The sequence below is a fragment of the Panthera tigris genome, chromosome C1 (assembly GCF_018350195.1).
Source record: "Panthera tigris isolate Pti1 chromosome C1, P.tigris_Pti1_mat1.1, whole genome shotgun sequence".
Taxonomy (NCBI): domain Eukaryota; kingdom Metazoa; phylum Chordata; class Mammalia; order Carnivora; family Felidae; genus Panthera; species Panthera tigris.
Window position 1 is genome coordinate 170884878 of NC_056667.1, and position 16870 is coordinate 170901747.

The 16870-nt window shown below is 36.6% G+C and overlaps 1 protein-coding gene across 1 annotated transcript in view; it reads left to right on the forward strand.

Annotated features, from left to right (window-relative positions):
- ZNF804A (zinc finger protein 804A) overlaps window positions 1-14829 on the forward strand; it is a 285533-nt gene extending 270704 nt beyond the window's left edge. The window contains exons 3-4 of the mRNA XM_042997382.1: window positions 9201-9331; window positions 11347-14829. Of these exons, the coding sequence (XP_042853316.1) occupies window positions 9201-9331; window positions 11347-14602 (3387 nt within the window). The 3' untranslated portion in view covers window positions 14603-14829. The remainder of the gene's footprint in view (window positions 1-9200; window positions 9332-11346) is intronic.
- The last annotated feature ends 2041 nt before the right edge of the window (window positions 14830-16870 follow it).

A 16870-nucleotide genomic window follows, 5' to 3' on the forward strand; every position in this document is an offset into this window, starting at 1 on the left:
TCCACTCCTAGTTGACTTGTCACTCATAGACATCACCTTAAACTATAGTTAATCTTCAAATAAAGATAATAACGGGTCATATGATGCCTAACATGATACAATTATCCTGCATGCAACCAAAAACACACTAACTCCCCAGAAGAGGATGCAGAATGCTGGTTGATGTTCACTCTTCTCCTTGATTTTAATACTATGATGTATGGTGTAAATTTGATATATCTTATGTTATATAATAAAATGAATAAAGGAGCAAAGAAGGGTTATATGTATTCATAAATATTCATACTCATAACATATTCGTATTCCTAATAATGTGTAGAAGAACTATCCATCACAATTATAGCCTTCATTTCTGTGACTAGGCACATGGATATTGTTAGTACTTATAACTGCCTTCTTCCACTACCTATTCCCTTTTCCCTCAGCAATCGCTTCTGCTGGTTGTGGTTCTTTCTCTAGTGAAGTGACCCAAACTTTCATTCCTGAAGGGTGAGGGCTATTAGTAATCCTGCGTGAATGGGGCTGTTGTAGATTTCCACTGACTCTAATCACAGGACATGGCAATTTTAAGTGACATCAAAAGGGATCTCCTATATTCCAGACATAATTTTCCTTACCCTCTTTGTGGGGTGGCAGTCTGTTTTCCCCTGGATCATAAGGATATATTTGCTAGTGGGTCACTAGAGGTAATATTGAGTGGTGCCATCCCTATTTCTACCACTTCATTTTTAACCTTTTAATATGGTTATGCGGGGAACAGCACCATATACAGGAACTTGATTCACAGCATATATAGCCACCTAGATAATATTGCCCCAGTGCCACAAGGTATTGCCATCCAGCTAGAGCTGTGACTGAGTATTCAATAGGCCGTTCTGCCACTCTATCAAACCAGCTACTTCAGGATGATGGGGAACACAATAAAATCAGAATTACATGAACATAGGCCCATTGTCACACTTTATTTGCTGTGAGGTGAGTTCCTTGATCAAAAACAATGCTGGGTGGAATACCATGATAGTGAATAAGGCATCTTATAAGTCTATGGCCTATAGTCTTGGCAGAAGCATCGCATGGAAGAATGAGAGGTCCATATCCAGAGTAAGCATGTATTCCAGGGAGAATAAAATACTGCCATTTTCATGAAGGAAGCTGTCCCAATTTGATCAATTGGCTTAAATTGATTAAATTGAACTGGCTGATCACTCCTGGGAATGGTGCCATATTGGGGGCTCTGTGTTTTTTGTTTATTTGTTTTGTTTCAACTTTTTATGTATTTAAAAATTTTTTAATGGAAATAAAGTTGACATACAATATTATATTAGTTTCAGGTATGAAAACAATGATTTGACATTATAAAATGATCATCATAAGTCTAGTTACCATCTGTCACCACAAAGTTATTACAATATTATTGATAATATTCCCTATGTAGTACTTTATATCCTCATGACTTATTTATTTTACAACTGAAAGTTTGTACCTCTTAATCTCCTTTATCTATTTTTTCCCATTATCTCATCCACCTCCCCTCTGGTAACAACCAGTCTGTACTCTGTATTAATGAGTGTGTTTCTGTTTTGTTTTCTTTGTCCATTTGTTTTGGCTCAGTACTGATTTGTTGCTGGCAGATTGGGCACTCAGCAATAGCTACAGAGAGTCATCCTTGAGGAAAAGGTTCCATGTTGCTGAGCCCATGCATAACAACCATCCCTGCCACCATGGCCATTCTGTTCCTGAGCTCATGGGACAGTGACAGGGGTGGCTGAGGAAAGAGACTATCTTGTATCCACAGAACAGGTTATCCTATCTAAATAATTATAAAAATCCTCTTCTGTTGAGATGACCCTTTGTAGAACATTCTTGTGGGACACAAACATCTTTTTTAGTCCATTCAGAGGAATTTAGCCACATATCTCTTCCCCAGACCTCCTTGTCACTAATTTTCTAATTATGTGCTTTCCAAGTTTCTAACCATCCAGCTAACCCATGGGCCACAACACATGAATCAGTATATCTCTTCTGGCCATTTCTCCTCCCAACCAAAATGAATAACCAGATTCACTGCTCAAAACTCTCTCTTTTGGGAGGATTTCATCACTGCACTTCAGAGATGTCCCAGAGGAAAGCTGTAGTGTTGCTCTGTCCACTTTTGGATGGTGCCTGCATACAGTGCGGAACTGTCTGGAAACTGGGTCTGAGTTTTCTCCTCCTCTATCATCTGTCACTTGCCTAGTGTTGTGGATCCGATTATTCTTTATCCCGCCCTTTATAAACTTGCAGCTAAGGAATGTCAGCACTAACATGCAGCTAAGAGCAGTAATTGAAACAAAATAATCTGCAATTCACTGGTACTTTTACTCTGACTATTCTGTCTATGTGAAAAGAACAAAAATCTTTACTCAAATATCACCTTCTCAATGAGGAGACGCATCTTCTAGGGGAGAACACACCCTGAGTTGACCCCAGTGAGTCTTCCCTTGCATATGGATGAAAACTGTGATTTGTTTCTAACTGATAAAATGTGAAAAAAAAGTGATGTGATGTCACTCCATTAATTAAGCTGCTTTATATAGATTGTATGATATAAGATTCAATCTTAGCAGAATGGAGAGACTGCCGATGGTGAAGAAACTGCAATGTTGCATTGCTGCAGTGTTGCAATGGCTTGTGCATGTGTTACAGGCAAGAAACTGCTGGCAGCTCCAGTTGCGGAGAGTGGCCCTGGCTATCTGCGAGTAGTCCTACCTCCACAAGGAAGTGAATTCTACCAACAGGTTCCGGAAGCTTGGGAGATGATTTTTCCCAAGACAAGCTTGCAGCTGAGAATACGGCCTGGCCAACACTGGTTGAGTGAAGCATAGGCCTATGATAAATGTGTGCCATTTTAAGCTGTTACATTTATGGTCATTGTTAAACAGAAATAGCAAACTGGGGCACCTTGGTGGCTCAGTCAGTTAGGCATCTGACTTCAGCTCAGGTCATGATCCCATGGTCTGTGAGTTCGAGCCCCGTGTCGGGCTGTGTGCTGACAGCTAAGATCCTGGAGCCTGCTTCAGATTCTGTGTCTTCCTCTCTGCCCCTCCCCTACTCATGCTCTGTCTCTGTCTCAAAATTAAATAAAAACATTAAAAGTTTAAAAAGAAAGAAAGAAAGGAAGAAAGGAAGGAAGAAAGAAAGAGCAAACTAACCTAATAGAAAACCTGCTTTCATCACTGTATTTGATATCGGTATCCTCGCCCTCGCCACATACACTCTTGGTTGAACTTTCCTCCACCATGATCTTCATGCTCTACTAAAGCATAAGGCGAACTTATTTGATTGTTGTAATGTCTCTCTTTCTCAAGTATTGTGAAAACATCGAGAAACAAACAGGATTTCATTCTTCTGTGTCCCATATGTATAGACCATGCTTAGAATAACAGCTGACACATAATGTACACTCAATTAATAATTTCTGAGAGATAAATGGATATATGCACTTCAACCCAACCCAAAGAGTTAGCTTGAAAAACATATAGCCAAGTAAATATAGGAGATAAATCATAGGTAATGTTCCAAAAAATCTGTCGCAGACTTTGAGTCTGGAGGTCTCTCTTGTCCAGCAAGAGAGCAGATGCAGAATTGAATACAAGAGAGGCTAACATCTGGGAGGAGACAAGAGCCCTGAGTAAGGGTCCTTGCTCCATGTTTATTAGGATCAGAAGGGTTACAAACATGATGGAATGCAGAAAGCGACAATGAAATAGTGATTATTAATTCATGTATGTGAGAAAAAAGGGGTTTTGAAGCTATGTGGTGTTAGGGGTTTGGGTCAATACAAAACAAAATCCTGATGCCAAAAACAGATGGCTGTTTACAGCAGGCACCAGGCTGTTTATCTTAACTTGCCTAGGGGATAAGACAGATAGAGCATGATGCTACCTCAGGGTGAACAAAGCAGCACCTTTCTTTTGCTGATTAGCTCTGGGCAATTTCACCCTGCTGCAGAGGTTTATTGCCCTGTTTGCCTGTTAACCTATTCTGGAAGCTTCCACCATGTGAAAGCAGCTTTATGCTTTTGTAATATGCTGGGGTGCTATTGCCCTGTTTACATAATCTTAGATGCTTTCATCCTGTGGCTTCCTATTCCTGTGCTTTTATTCTATGCTGGGGGTGTTTCGCCCTGTTTACTTAATCTCGGAAGCTTTGGTACTAAACCTTGTTAACCCATTGGTGCAAGCTCAAGGAATTTCCCCACAGAACTTATTCCCCACAGAAATCCTGATTCCAGTCCTGGTTCTACCACTTTCATGTGATTCTGGACCAGTTTCTAAAATCTGCTTAGCTTCAGTTTTGTCTTCTCTAAATATGGATCATAATGGTAGCCTTGTTTGCATATATGTTTATTTTCAGAACTAAACAAAGTAACATATACAGTATTGCTTAATAAATTTTAAGGAACAATATTAATTCTAAATGAAATATAGGTGGCTAATATGTATACAAAAATATTCTAGCATTCTTAATAAAAGAATTATAGGCAAAACATTAATGATATATCACATATTGCCTATTAATTAAACAAATTAAGAATGATGCTACCCAGTATTCGATATGATATATACTCTCATATACTGTTGGGAGGAATACAAATATGGTTTACAGTTAAGAATAGCAGTTTGGAAAACCTCAAAAAGGGCAAATACATATCTTTTATTCCAGCAGTTTTGTTTGTGTGGGAACGTATCTTTTGGATATAATGAGACAAATGTACAAAATATGAGAATATTCATGAAAGTTTGGTTTGCAATTATAAAACAGTTTAATTTACCTAAATGGTAAGCACAAACTGATGAGTTATCTAAATGGTTCTCTCTCTCCCCCTCTCTCTTTCTCTATCAAGCTTTCTCACATTGTTTAAGGCTTTGCCAGTCTTTGAAAACATCATCACTAAGTTGAGACCAGGATCATCATAACTTTCCCAACCATCCAACTACATGAGTTTCCTGTGACCATATCTGAGGATCAATGACCTATGTCATTGTGACATTTTGGTTCTTAATAGACTAATAGAAGTAAAACAGTGAAAGGTAGAGTAGACCCTCTGAGACAGTATAACCAAATGATGTTGATTCTTTTTGTTTTTCCATTGTCTACTTGTATATTTCCAAAATATAAATTGAATAATATGCCATTATATACTGTAATTTGTTTTGTAATACTGTAGCTAGACCATATCTTCCCACAAATTCTTTTTAACATTCTTCTAATTTTCTAATTCTTGCTGACTGTCATCCCTATCTTGACATTTAACACTAAGAATTTGTTTTGAATGACTGCCAATAAATTGTTCAGAAAGCTTTTGAAATAGCATTGATATTTCCATAAGTCTCCCAGGTATTATCTTGTACATTTCTTTGTGTGGAACTTGAACTTAAATTTTCTTTTCATTTGGCATTCTCAAAAGAATTTACTTGGTTTCTATTATTTACCTTTCAAAATTATTCTACTAGATATAAAATATGATGTAGGACTTCATTTTTGCTGCAGAAAAATACAAGAAAGGATATAACGGCTGATAAATTCCAGTTTAACTAACCAAAGTATTTGGCCAGGCCTATAAGCTCTGCAGCTAAACAGACCACCAATATTAGTCAAGCTCGTTTACCTTATCAAGCTCCTGATACCTTGATATCAGGAAGTGTGTCACTGCGAGAATTATGTGTACATAGAGGGAGACTGACATCAGTAGGAACACTTGAATGTAGCGTGGTGCTTCTTAACAACCTCTACAAGATTAAAGCAACATTTACATTGTAAATATACACAGTTCTCTAAATGCACATCTGAAGTCTGATTCCAGCCATGTCAATCACTCAGTTATTCACAGAAAATATAACAGTACTGGCATTTGATAATTGATGGACTCCTTGATATTTAACTATGTCAATGGAAACAAGTTAATTCAAATCATAATGGCTAATTTGAAACAGTATAGTGAAATTCTTGACATTTCATATACTTGCTTTAGAAGAGCTTTGTTTTTTGTTAGAAGCACTGTACTTTTAGCTTACTATTATATATATATATACACACATATATATAATGTGTATAATAGAAATTAATTTATATCCTAAAGATTTTGTTAAAAATGGTCAAGTCTAACTTTCTTGTTTATTGTCTCTAGTTTCCCAAGGGATATGGTAGGACATAAAATTAGCTCTATTTGTTAAAATACCATTATTTATAAATAAGAATTAAAAAATTATTTGAACATTAGTTCTTACATTGGTATTTCAACATTTTTTTGCTTTCTTTGGCACTTTGATTCTTTTAAATGTTTATTTTAGAGAACTTGACTTTTATTTTCTTTCAAATTCTCTGTTAGCATCCACCTCCTAGCACCCAAACCCTCTTGATTGAATGCCTCTTTCTTACAATGGCAGGTAGTATTTTCAGTAAAGGTAATGCATATCCTTTTAGGCCACTCAATTCTGCACATTGAGTAAGTCACCAATTCGACTTTTTCCTCCCTACTGCAACTGCCTTAGGAAAGACTCTTAATTATTTCTTACCTAGACCATTGTAATATCCTACTTACACATGTCTTTCTCTTTAATCTTGTTCCATGGCAAAATCTCATGCATACTGATGCCAAATGATTCTTGAAAAAATGAAAATTCCATTGTAACACTGCATTGTTTAAAATCCTTCAGTGTTTCCTCCAATCACATTTCACAATATGATAGGCAGGTTTGGTTTGGTTAGACCTTGTAATTCATCAATTTTCATCATTTCCACACATACAATCTGCTCTAACCATACTTGTCTCTACCTGCATTTCATTTTTAGAATATGCATGCTCCTATTTCTACATTTACACAAAACTTTCCTGAAATATTCTCTTACCTCCAACATCTATCCCTTCTTTTTCATGCTTTTTTATATCCTTGAAGACCCAAATCAGATGTCACTTTTCTCAGGTAACCTTCTTGGGATTTTTTGGGCACCCCTGTTCTGTCTTTATATTGCACAATAAAATAACTCAACCAATAACGGCTGTTATCGTTTCCTATCTGTGTTCTTTTTTCTGCAAAATCCAAATACACATACACTCAAATACACTTACCCACACAGTTACAGACATACAGACATAAACCAGAGAAAGGTAAAAACATTTTCTTTAATCTTTTTAAAAAATCCCAGCCTTTAAACAGAATGGCTGTTTTTACTGCTCAATAATTGTCTATTGATTAAGTCTTGATATGACTTCAAAGTTTTAGGAAATAGAGATGTCCAAGAATATAAATACCTAAAACTTAGAGCTAAAACTTCCTTGGCCTAGTATACTCTAATTCTAGATCTTTTTTTATGATCAATAATAATGTAATGCATATTATAAAAATGTAGCTACTTTTAATAGTCACACCTAAACAATGATATCTAAGTTTTATTTTCTTTAAAACACTTGTATAATTTAGATGTTTATGACATGATCTACCATTTATCTAAATTTAACTCTAAATAGTTTTCTTCACAGATATGTCAGTCAAAGAAGCATTCTCAAAAATATCATCTACATTATTTCAAAAGAATTATTCTGGAATAATCTTATATATATGTATATATACATACCTCATATAAATCTCATCAGTTAAAATAGTAGAGACTATCTGAAGCTTAAGCTATCATACCATGTAGGTGAAATTAAGTAGGCATAATGCAAGATCATTTGGGATCCAACATTATTTCATCAGTATGACTAACTTTTTTTGAGGTGGAAAAATTCTTACTTTGGAGAATCTGATTCACATATAAATTAACAAATATTTATTGAGCAGGTATTGTATATACCAAGCATTGTTCCAAGCCCCTGGAATATGTCAATGTACATGTATAAGGCATTTATTAAGATTTTATTCAATCACTTAATAAAAATGTGATTCGTGTATATTTTATTCCCTTAGTGTCCTGCTGCAAGACTCTGACATATCACAATGCATAGCACCATGAGCATTCATAAGAAAAAATAGTACTTTATAAAAATTTAAGTGTATTTATTGAGAGAGAGAGAGAGAGAGAGAGAGAATCCCAAGCAGCCTCCCCACAGCATGGAGCCCGATGCAGGACTTGAATGCAGGAACCATGAGATCATGACCTGAGCCGAAGTCAGACACTTAACCAACTGAGCCACCCAGGTGCCCCAGAAAAAATAGTAATTTAATTATTTTTTAAAAATGTTTATTTATTTATTTTTGAGAGAGAGAGAGCAGGGGAGGGGCAGAGAGAGGGAGATAGAGAATCCCAGTCAGGTTCTGTGCTGTCAGCGCAGTGCCTGACATGGAGCTCTAACTCACAAACCATGAGGTCATAACCTGAGCTGAAATCAAGAGCTGGATGCTTACCCAATTGAGCCACCCAGGCGCCCCAGTACTTTAATTATTTTTAATAACCATACACTGTCTCTGTGGAAGACTATAGTGAAAATATTTGGGGCAAAGGACCACTTTGGTGTCTCTTAAATCATGCCACATACATGGCTATTTATTGATTCTATTCAAGTTGACATGCTTTTCCTGGCCAAAACTTTTCAATCCAAAAACTGACCCCCTTTAATACAGATGAAAATATGCCCGATGTAAAAAGAATTTCGAAAAGAGCACTATTTATTTTCTTCCCAAATCTTGAATTATTTGGGAAATAGGCCTGATATTTGAGGGGAGGGATTGTTTTAAAGCATGTTAGTAGAGATTATTTGCCTTATGGATTAACATAAAACATTTATTCTTAGAAAATATGGAAAGGACCACATACTTTTCTAATATATAGCACATCAAAATGATGATACTTATTATATATAACTGAAATATACAATCTAGTTAAATTTGTTTGAAAATTAGGAGTTTACAAGACTCTAGTACTTGATGTGAATTAGGCACAGAATTAGGCACTTTAGCAGAAAATAGTAAGCAAAAATGAAAATTTTCAATTCCAATTTATATAAGGCTTAGGTATATCTTTGATATAATGTAATATGCGTTGGTATTTTCACAAGCCAAAGATACAAAAAATATTTTTGCTAGAAATGAGTTGTCACAAATGTCTTTTCCTTAGATGAGGTAAAAGATAATGTACTGGAAAATTCCAACAGTAACAATAGTAACTTTAACATTGCCATAGAGCCAAATACTATTAATCATTTCCATATTTCTTAATAGAGGCTCAAAGAACTGAAACAAAGGGAATTTGCTCGAAATGTAGCATCTAAATCCAGGAAAGATGAAAGAAAACAGGAAAAGGCACTCCAACGCCTGCACAAGCTGGCCGAGCTAAGAAAGGAAACTGTGTGGTGAGTGTGCAATAAAAGCTTAACTTTTCTTAAAACATGATGACCAAAGGAAAAAAAAAGACATAGAAATAAAGGGCGCAAATCTATTTATTTCTGTACCCAGAATAAGGCACTCACATTTTCATGGCTTTCTGTGGGCTGTAAACAGTAACTTGAATTTGAATTTTATGCAAACACCTGTTTAATATACATTTCAATAAAAAGGCAACATTCCTATAACTTGAGTTTTCAAGAAAATTAATTTCACATTGCTCTGCTATTTACACTTAGTTGAAACCTCTTCTGTTTCTTGGTGGAAATTCAAAATATTTGACTGAAGAAGAGAACAAAGCACCATCTCATGACCTTTATTATAAAAGGAGTTTTAAGAGAAAATTATTTATAATTGAAAATTTGGAGGATTTTATTTGAAAGTATCTTTTATTTAAAAAAAATAAAGATCATGAAGGCCCTGTGAACTGCAGAGGCAGGTCAAAATTAGTTTCATTGTGAATAAACAGTAATAACTGTTAGAAGTTCAAAGCTCTTACACTTTGACCTGCTTCTCCAGTGTGTAGTTATAATGTTATAATTCAGAATTTACAATACAGGACAGGGAACTGTCATAAAAAGAAGACAACTTTTTAGAGTGATCTCTCCCTCCACCCCAAAACAAATAGGCCCCTCTTTTTTTGTTTAAAACAAAACGATTTCATAGCAAATCTATTTTATGCTGAATATAGTGTTGGGGAATATATTGGTATATCATAACATTCTTTGGAATGTCAAATTTGAAAAACTCAAAATTTAATGTATTTTTAATCCTCTAGGGAACTGTCAAAGACCAATATAACTGCTATTCAGTCATACCAACAGATATTTTTGCTCTGTGTGGCAGTAAGTGAAAAATTATAGAACTTCAAGTTAATGTTATAGAGAACCATAGGGCCCATGCAATTAAATGTCCTAGAAGTAGCATTTGCAAATGTAAATTCTGAAACATTTAGAGAACTAGAGTTATGTATAAAAAAAAGAGCAAAACTTCTTATCTAAATTACTTTCCTCAGTAATAGTACTTATTTCGCATTACACACACACACACACACACACACACACACACACACTTTTCCTATTAATTTGAGGCCTCTAAAGATGTGCAGTGAAACAATCCATTGTGTTAGAGATTCAATAAAGAAAACATTCAACTAAAAATATTGGGGGACACTTATAACTTCTAAGAAACTAAATTTAATAGAATGGAAAATTCTGCACAGCATGACTCTCTTTGGGTAAAGATGATATTTAGGTAACTCCTTGTTTATATGCCACACAGTACAGTTCTTTTATGAAAAACTCACTATTTATGGTGTCCTGCAATGCCAAATAAATAGAAATTGCATCTTAACTAAATAGTCTTTTGTCCTACACTTACTATTATATTATATTATTTACAACTTCAGGGTAATTTTTTTAAATATTAAGAATAGCAATTCTAAATAAAATTCTAAAGCCAGTATTATCTCAGTTAATTTTGCATGGCAGGACTCTACTTGGCCTGGTGTAGACTCTTAGTGAACATTGATTGAATTGAATTGTTGAACCGAATTCCCAGCCCTTCTGAAGTTATAATTTTTTAAAGCTGTCTTCATATTCTCCATGTAGTATTAACGATGTTAAGTATTTGTAAATTTAGATAACTTTAGAGATTCTACAATATTCCAAAATATCACTGAAGAGGCCATGGGGATAAAGAACCTTGGTCAGGAAGCACTGGTTGAGAATATAGGAATGTCCTTGACATTGCTGTTAATAGTTATAGAAATAACTTCGAGACAGCTTCTCCAAGTTATCCCAAACAATAACCAGTAACTAAATGCAACTGTAGCACTATGAAAGAGAACCTTACCAAATGAAAGTAATTCTCCTATACAGATCTTAAAATTTGAAGAAGAAATCTTAATGATGTGTCTGAAATGGGGTGTTTGAATACTTTTCCTCAGAAGTGTCCTATCTAATATGTACTTTTCTGTTTCTAGTGCTCCTGGAAGTGGCCCCATGTTCAAGTCAACAACTGTTACTGTGAAAGAAAATTGTAATGAAATTTCCCAAAGAGTTGCTGTGGATTCAGTTAATAACCAGGAAGATTTCAAATATACTTTGATTCATAGTGAAGAGAATACTAAAGATGTTACCACTGTTGCTGAAGATCCAGAAAGTGCAAATAATTATACAGCAAAAAATAGCCAACTTGGGGATCAAGCCCAAGGAATTCACAGACACAAAATTGGCTTTTCTTTTGCATTTCCAAAGAAAGCAGCAGTGAAGCTGGAGTCCTCAGCTGCAGCCTTCTCTGAATACAATGATGATGCGTCTGTGGAAAAAGGATTTAGCAGAAAAAGTAGATTTGTCCCTGGTACTTGTCATCTTCAACTATCTTCACCAACAGATGTGCTTTTGAGTTCTGAGGAGAAAGCTAACTCTTTTCATCCACCAGAAGGAATGTGCACTGAGAAAGAAACTGCTCAAACTCAAGAGATGAAAGAAGTTTCTAGTGAAAAAGATACATTTTTATTACCTTCATTTTGCCAGTTTCAACTCCCTTTATCTTCTGATGCAGATAATTGCCAAAATTCAATCCCATTAGCAGATCAAATACCACTGGGCGATGTTATTATTAATGAAGGCATACCTATGAGTGATAACAGTTCCAAATTGTTAGGAAATAAATCCACAGTTCTCGATATAGCTAATGAATGCATATCTTTGCAAGCTATCACAGAGGAAAATGTTAAGGACCATGATACATCTATAGTTGAAGCTGACAATAAAAATTATGGTCCTGAGATGTTGGCCCCTTCAAATTCTGAAGAGGAAAATATAACCTTCCATAAAAAAAAAGATTTATATAAAAGACCATGTGAGCCATTTGTACCCGTACTTAACAAAGATGGAACCACAATTCTTCAGTGGCCATCAGAAATGCTGATTTATACATCGACTCAACCATCAATTTCCTATAGCTGTAACCCTCTCTGTTTTGACTTCAAGTCCACTAAATTAAACAACAATCTAGATAAGAATAAGCTGCCCTTAAATGGTCTTTCTTCTCAGCAGAAGGGAGAAGACATTTGCAAGAGACCAGTTTCAGAATGCAAGGAGATACCTATTGTAGGACTCACTGATTATGACCCTGGAGGCAGCAGAAATCAATGCACCCAGGTCATTCCTCTTTTGGTTGGTGGTACTCTTTCCAATACCTGTAATTCTGGAAAAAATGGGAATATGGGTCAGAGGTATAAAAATATTTCCTGTAGGATCAGAAACACAAAAAAATACAATTTTACTAAATGTCAAATGAAACAGGGCACTCTAGATGAGAAATATCACAAAATAAGATTGAAAGATACTCATGAACACTGGTTCCATAAAAGTAGAAGGAAGAAAAGAAGAAAAAAGTTATGTCAGCACCATCATGGGGAGAAAACCAAAGAGTCGGAAATTCACTTCCCAATGGAAACGGAAAACAGTTACACTGATATAACTAGGAAGAATCTACTGGAAACAATTTCAGAAAAGCAGTATTTAGCTGCAGGGCAATTATTAGACTCACAACAATTACCTGATAAAAGGCCCAAACCATCATCCATATACTTAAGTGAAAATGAAGAAATGTGTAAAGCTCAAAACACTGAAAATGATAGCAATGACGCTAACAGTTCTAAAAACCACTGTACAAAGAGCTCAGTTGTTTTCAGTGAACAATCCAATCCAACAGTGATACAGTCTGGAAAACATAATTTAACTTACTCCAGAACTTACTGTAGTTGGAAAGCCAAAATATCCGGCTGTAGTCAGGATCACAGATGCCTAGTTCTTCAAAACGACATGAGCTGCCTGAGCCAGAACCAGGCTGTTAAAAGAGGTTATAATTCTCTCATTAATGAATCAGAAAGATTCCATCGAAAACGTAGACAACATTCATATTCTTATTCTTCGGATGAAAGTTTAAATCGACAGAATTATTTACCAGAAGAATTCTTGAGGCCCCCACGTGCTTCCGCTCCCTGCAAGCCTAAAAGGAAACGGAGGAGAAAAAGAAGCAGATTCCACATCGGGTTTGAAGCTTTGGAACTCAAAGAGAACACAGATCATCCCAAGAAGGGCAATTCTTCCTTATGTCACCAGGAGGAGTTAGTAAGTGAAGACAAAACAGGGGACGTAAAACCACAAGAAGTTGCGAACGCTGAGAAGAACTCAGAAGAAGCAGAGGGAGAAGAAAACCAGGCGACTTTGCCCCTGGGCGGTCCCCTTCCTCCTGAAGCCGGTGGTGAGGCTGCGCAATCAGTGCTGGAGACACCTTCTGGGGACTCGAGGGACATCTCCCACCCACGCGCCACCTCTGTCTACCACGTAGCCAGTGCCGCAACAAAAGAAGAAGTTGGCAATACCTTGCTGCAACAGAAAGAAAGAGGTGAGGGTATAAATATTCATGAAAAGCAAATTCCTTTCAAGGTGCCTAATACCGACAGGAACTTCAGACAGTCGCAACCGAAATCGTACCTCTGCCATTACGAACTGGCAGAGGCCCTTCCACAAGGAAAGGTGAACGAGGCCTCGACCGAGTGGCTGCGTTTCAATTCGGGAATCCTTAACACACAGCCACCATTACCGTTCAAGGAAGCACATGTCAGCGGTCACACCTTCGTAACGACGGAGCAAATCCTGGCTCCATTAGCTCTGCCGGATCAGGCGCTGCTGATCCCCATAGAAAACCACGATAAATTCAGAAATCTGCCTTGTGAGGTCTACCAGCACATCCTCCCGCCCAACATGCTGGCCAACAAGGTCAAGTTTACTTTTGCTCCGGCCGCCCTCCCCCCGCCCAGCCCGCCTCTGCAGCCTCTGCAGCCTCTGCCTCTGCAGCAGCCCTTCTGTTCTACCTCTGTAACCACTCTGCACCACGCGGTTCTGCAGCAGCACGCGGCCGCCGCCGCGGCCGCCGCCGCCGCCGCGGCCGCAGGAACCTTCAAAGTGCTTCAGCCCCACCAACAGTTTCTTTCCCACGCCCCAGCTCTCACCAGAACAGCGTTACCTCAGATCTCAGTGGGACCGGTCGGACCAAGGCTTTGTCCTGGGAACCAGCCAACTTTTGTGGCTCCTCCCCAGATGCCAATCATTCCAGCTTCCGTTCTTCATCCTAGCCACCTGGCTTTCCCACCTTTACCCCATGCCCTCTTCCCTTCACTGCTTGCCCCACACCCTACTGTCATCCCACTGCAACCCCTGTTCTAGTCCTCGCCATGAAAGGGAGAGAAAATGTTCACGTGAAACCTATTGCAATCTGCGTCAACGCTCATCTAAGTGGATAATTGCCTATTGAAACGGTGGAAATAAACTAGCCAAACTATGGCCTCGTTGATAGGAAATCATTTACTCTAAGTGTAATGATGCAAATAAATTATTAAGTTTCTGATATATAATATTATTAAGGCACTGAATAGTTTGAAAACCAATACAATATACGCTGTACATTAAGATGGTGTCTTAAGAGTATGTATAATGTACATAAGATATATTTATAGTACTGTAATTTATGTTGTAAAGTATGCTCCTTGGTTTTTTTTAAATCTTTGTGTATTTGCACCTATTTAATGTTTAGACAAAGCTGATGGCACTACGTTTTGTACCATGTTCCTTGAAACTGTAAATTCAGTGAAATATATCTCTTGCAATAAATTTTTGTTAAGTATTTAAGTAACTCAAACTTTGTTTTAGTTCGTTTTCGCTGTTTTGGGAATGTACAGTAACAGTAGGTTTTGGATTTACATTGTTTCTTCTGTCCATTGGCATCTCTGAACCTCAGAGGCTCAAGAGAATATCTTCGGAGTCCACCAATACTTAAACTGTGATATCATCTTTCAGAATAATTATAATAACAGCTCCATTTGTTTTTTCTGTTTGTTCTAATGCTGCTTATACTCAGAGTTTACTATATTTCCTGAACAATTGGCCCTCTAGTCAATAAACCATTTTTGTAAAAGTAATGTCAGTATTGGGGGGAGGGATAACTCAAAAAAAAATGCAAAGTACATAGTATTCTTTCAGGAACTGTAAAATAGCACTAGTGGACAAGAAATAGCAAATAACCAATATAAATTCTTATAACATCTTTGTATGTTAAAGTTCTCAAATGTATTATGTTTACTTTTAATCGTTGCAGGAAATATATGTATATAATAATATTGGCATGGATTAAGGAATGGGTTTAATTAATAAATCACTATCCATATATAACATCTTGGGCAGAATGGCGTAAACACAATCTGTATCTGGATATACTCTTAACTGAGAATCTGGAAGTGGGAAGGAGAGTAAATAAATAGCTCTTCCTTCTGCACATCTTTCTAGTAGTCATGTTTGTATCATATTTCCAAATCACCAAAGAGCAATTAGAAAAATTTCACATCACCCTTCCAGATTCTGCTTTATTTTTAAAGAGCTCTGCATGATTATTCACTCAAGTGCTTCTACATGTACTAAAGAATATAATTATTCAATAGAAAACCAGGGAACATCACACTCTTCCAATATGTACGTGCCCCGGTCCGTGCCACTTGGTGAGAAAGTCTATGTGATTCGTAGAGAAGTTTCACGTGACCATGTGCAAATGATAAAGGGTTATGGCAGTCCAGGAATGAATCCCAGCATCAGAGAGGACAACTGAGTTCTTCCAAAGGGAGAGCAACATTTATGCCATGCTGTACTGAGAAAATGCTAATTCCTATGCCTACTGTAGGAATGTGTTATCCTAAGTGATATTGAGCATAAAGGTATCTTCCCATAACAGAATCATCTGTTTTGAATTTTATTTTAAACAGAGTGGGAGAAAGGAGAAGATCTAGGTCGTTTACTTTCTTGAGTATTTGCCATAATAATCATTGATGTAAATGTTTTCCTGAAAAATGGTTGTGAGAGATTGCATATGCCATTTCATGATTGACAAATAAGAAAATAAAAATAGTAAGGGAAGCAATTCCATTTCAAATGTTCTGAGATAACATGTTCCAAAAATGGGAACTAAAATTGGAACGGATGATTTTTCCCCAAGCAAAATGTTTGAAACTATCTTTGAAGATAAAATAGATGGGAATATCTACTGGGGAATGCTGACCCAGTTCATTTTTAATCTGTCAGATCAGGATTGTTGTTTCTGCTGTTTAAAATCAAACCGAGTGTTCAGCTTTAAATATGCAGATTTTCTCTCTTCTTTTTGTCATCTCCTATATGCCCCTTGTACTTCTCTTACCTCTTGTTCTTATTCTTTAATTCCTTTTTCCTTTGATCTTTCCCCTCTCAATTGCATTGTGGACACCATTTGTGTGTATGTGTGTCTCCCATTTTTCTTTCTCCATGTTAATTATTCCTTTTACTTTTTTTCTTCAATTCTGGTGCTCTCCTACATTTCTTTTTGTTAAATGACTTGGTTAAGCCTTCTTAACTATTTAGTTGTAACAGAATATACTTGATGACTTGCAATCAAGTTATTAGCTATGTGATAGA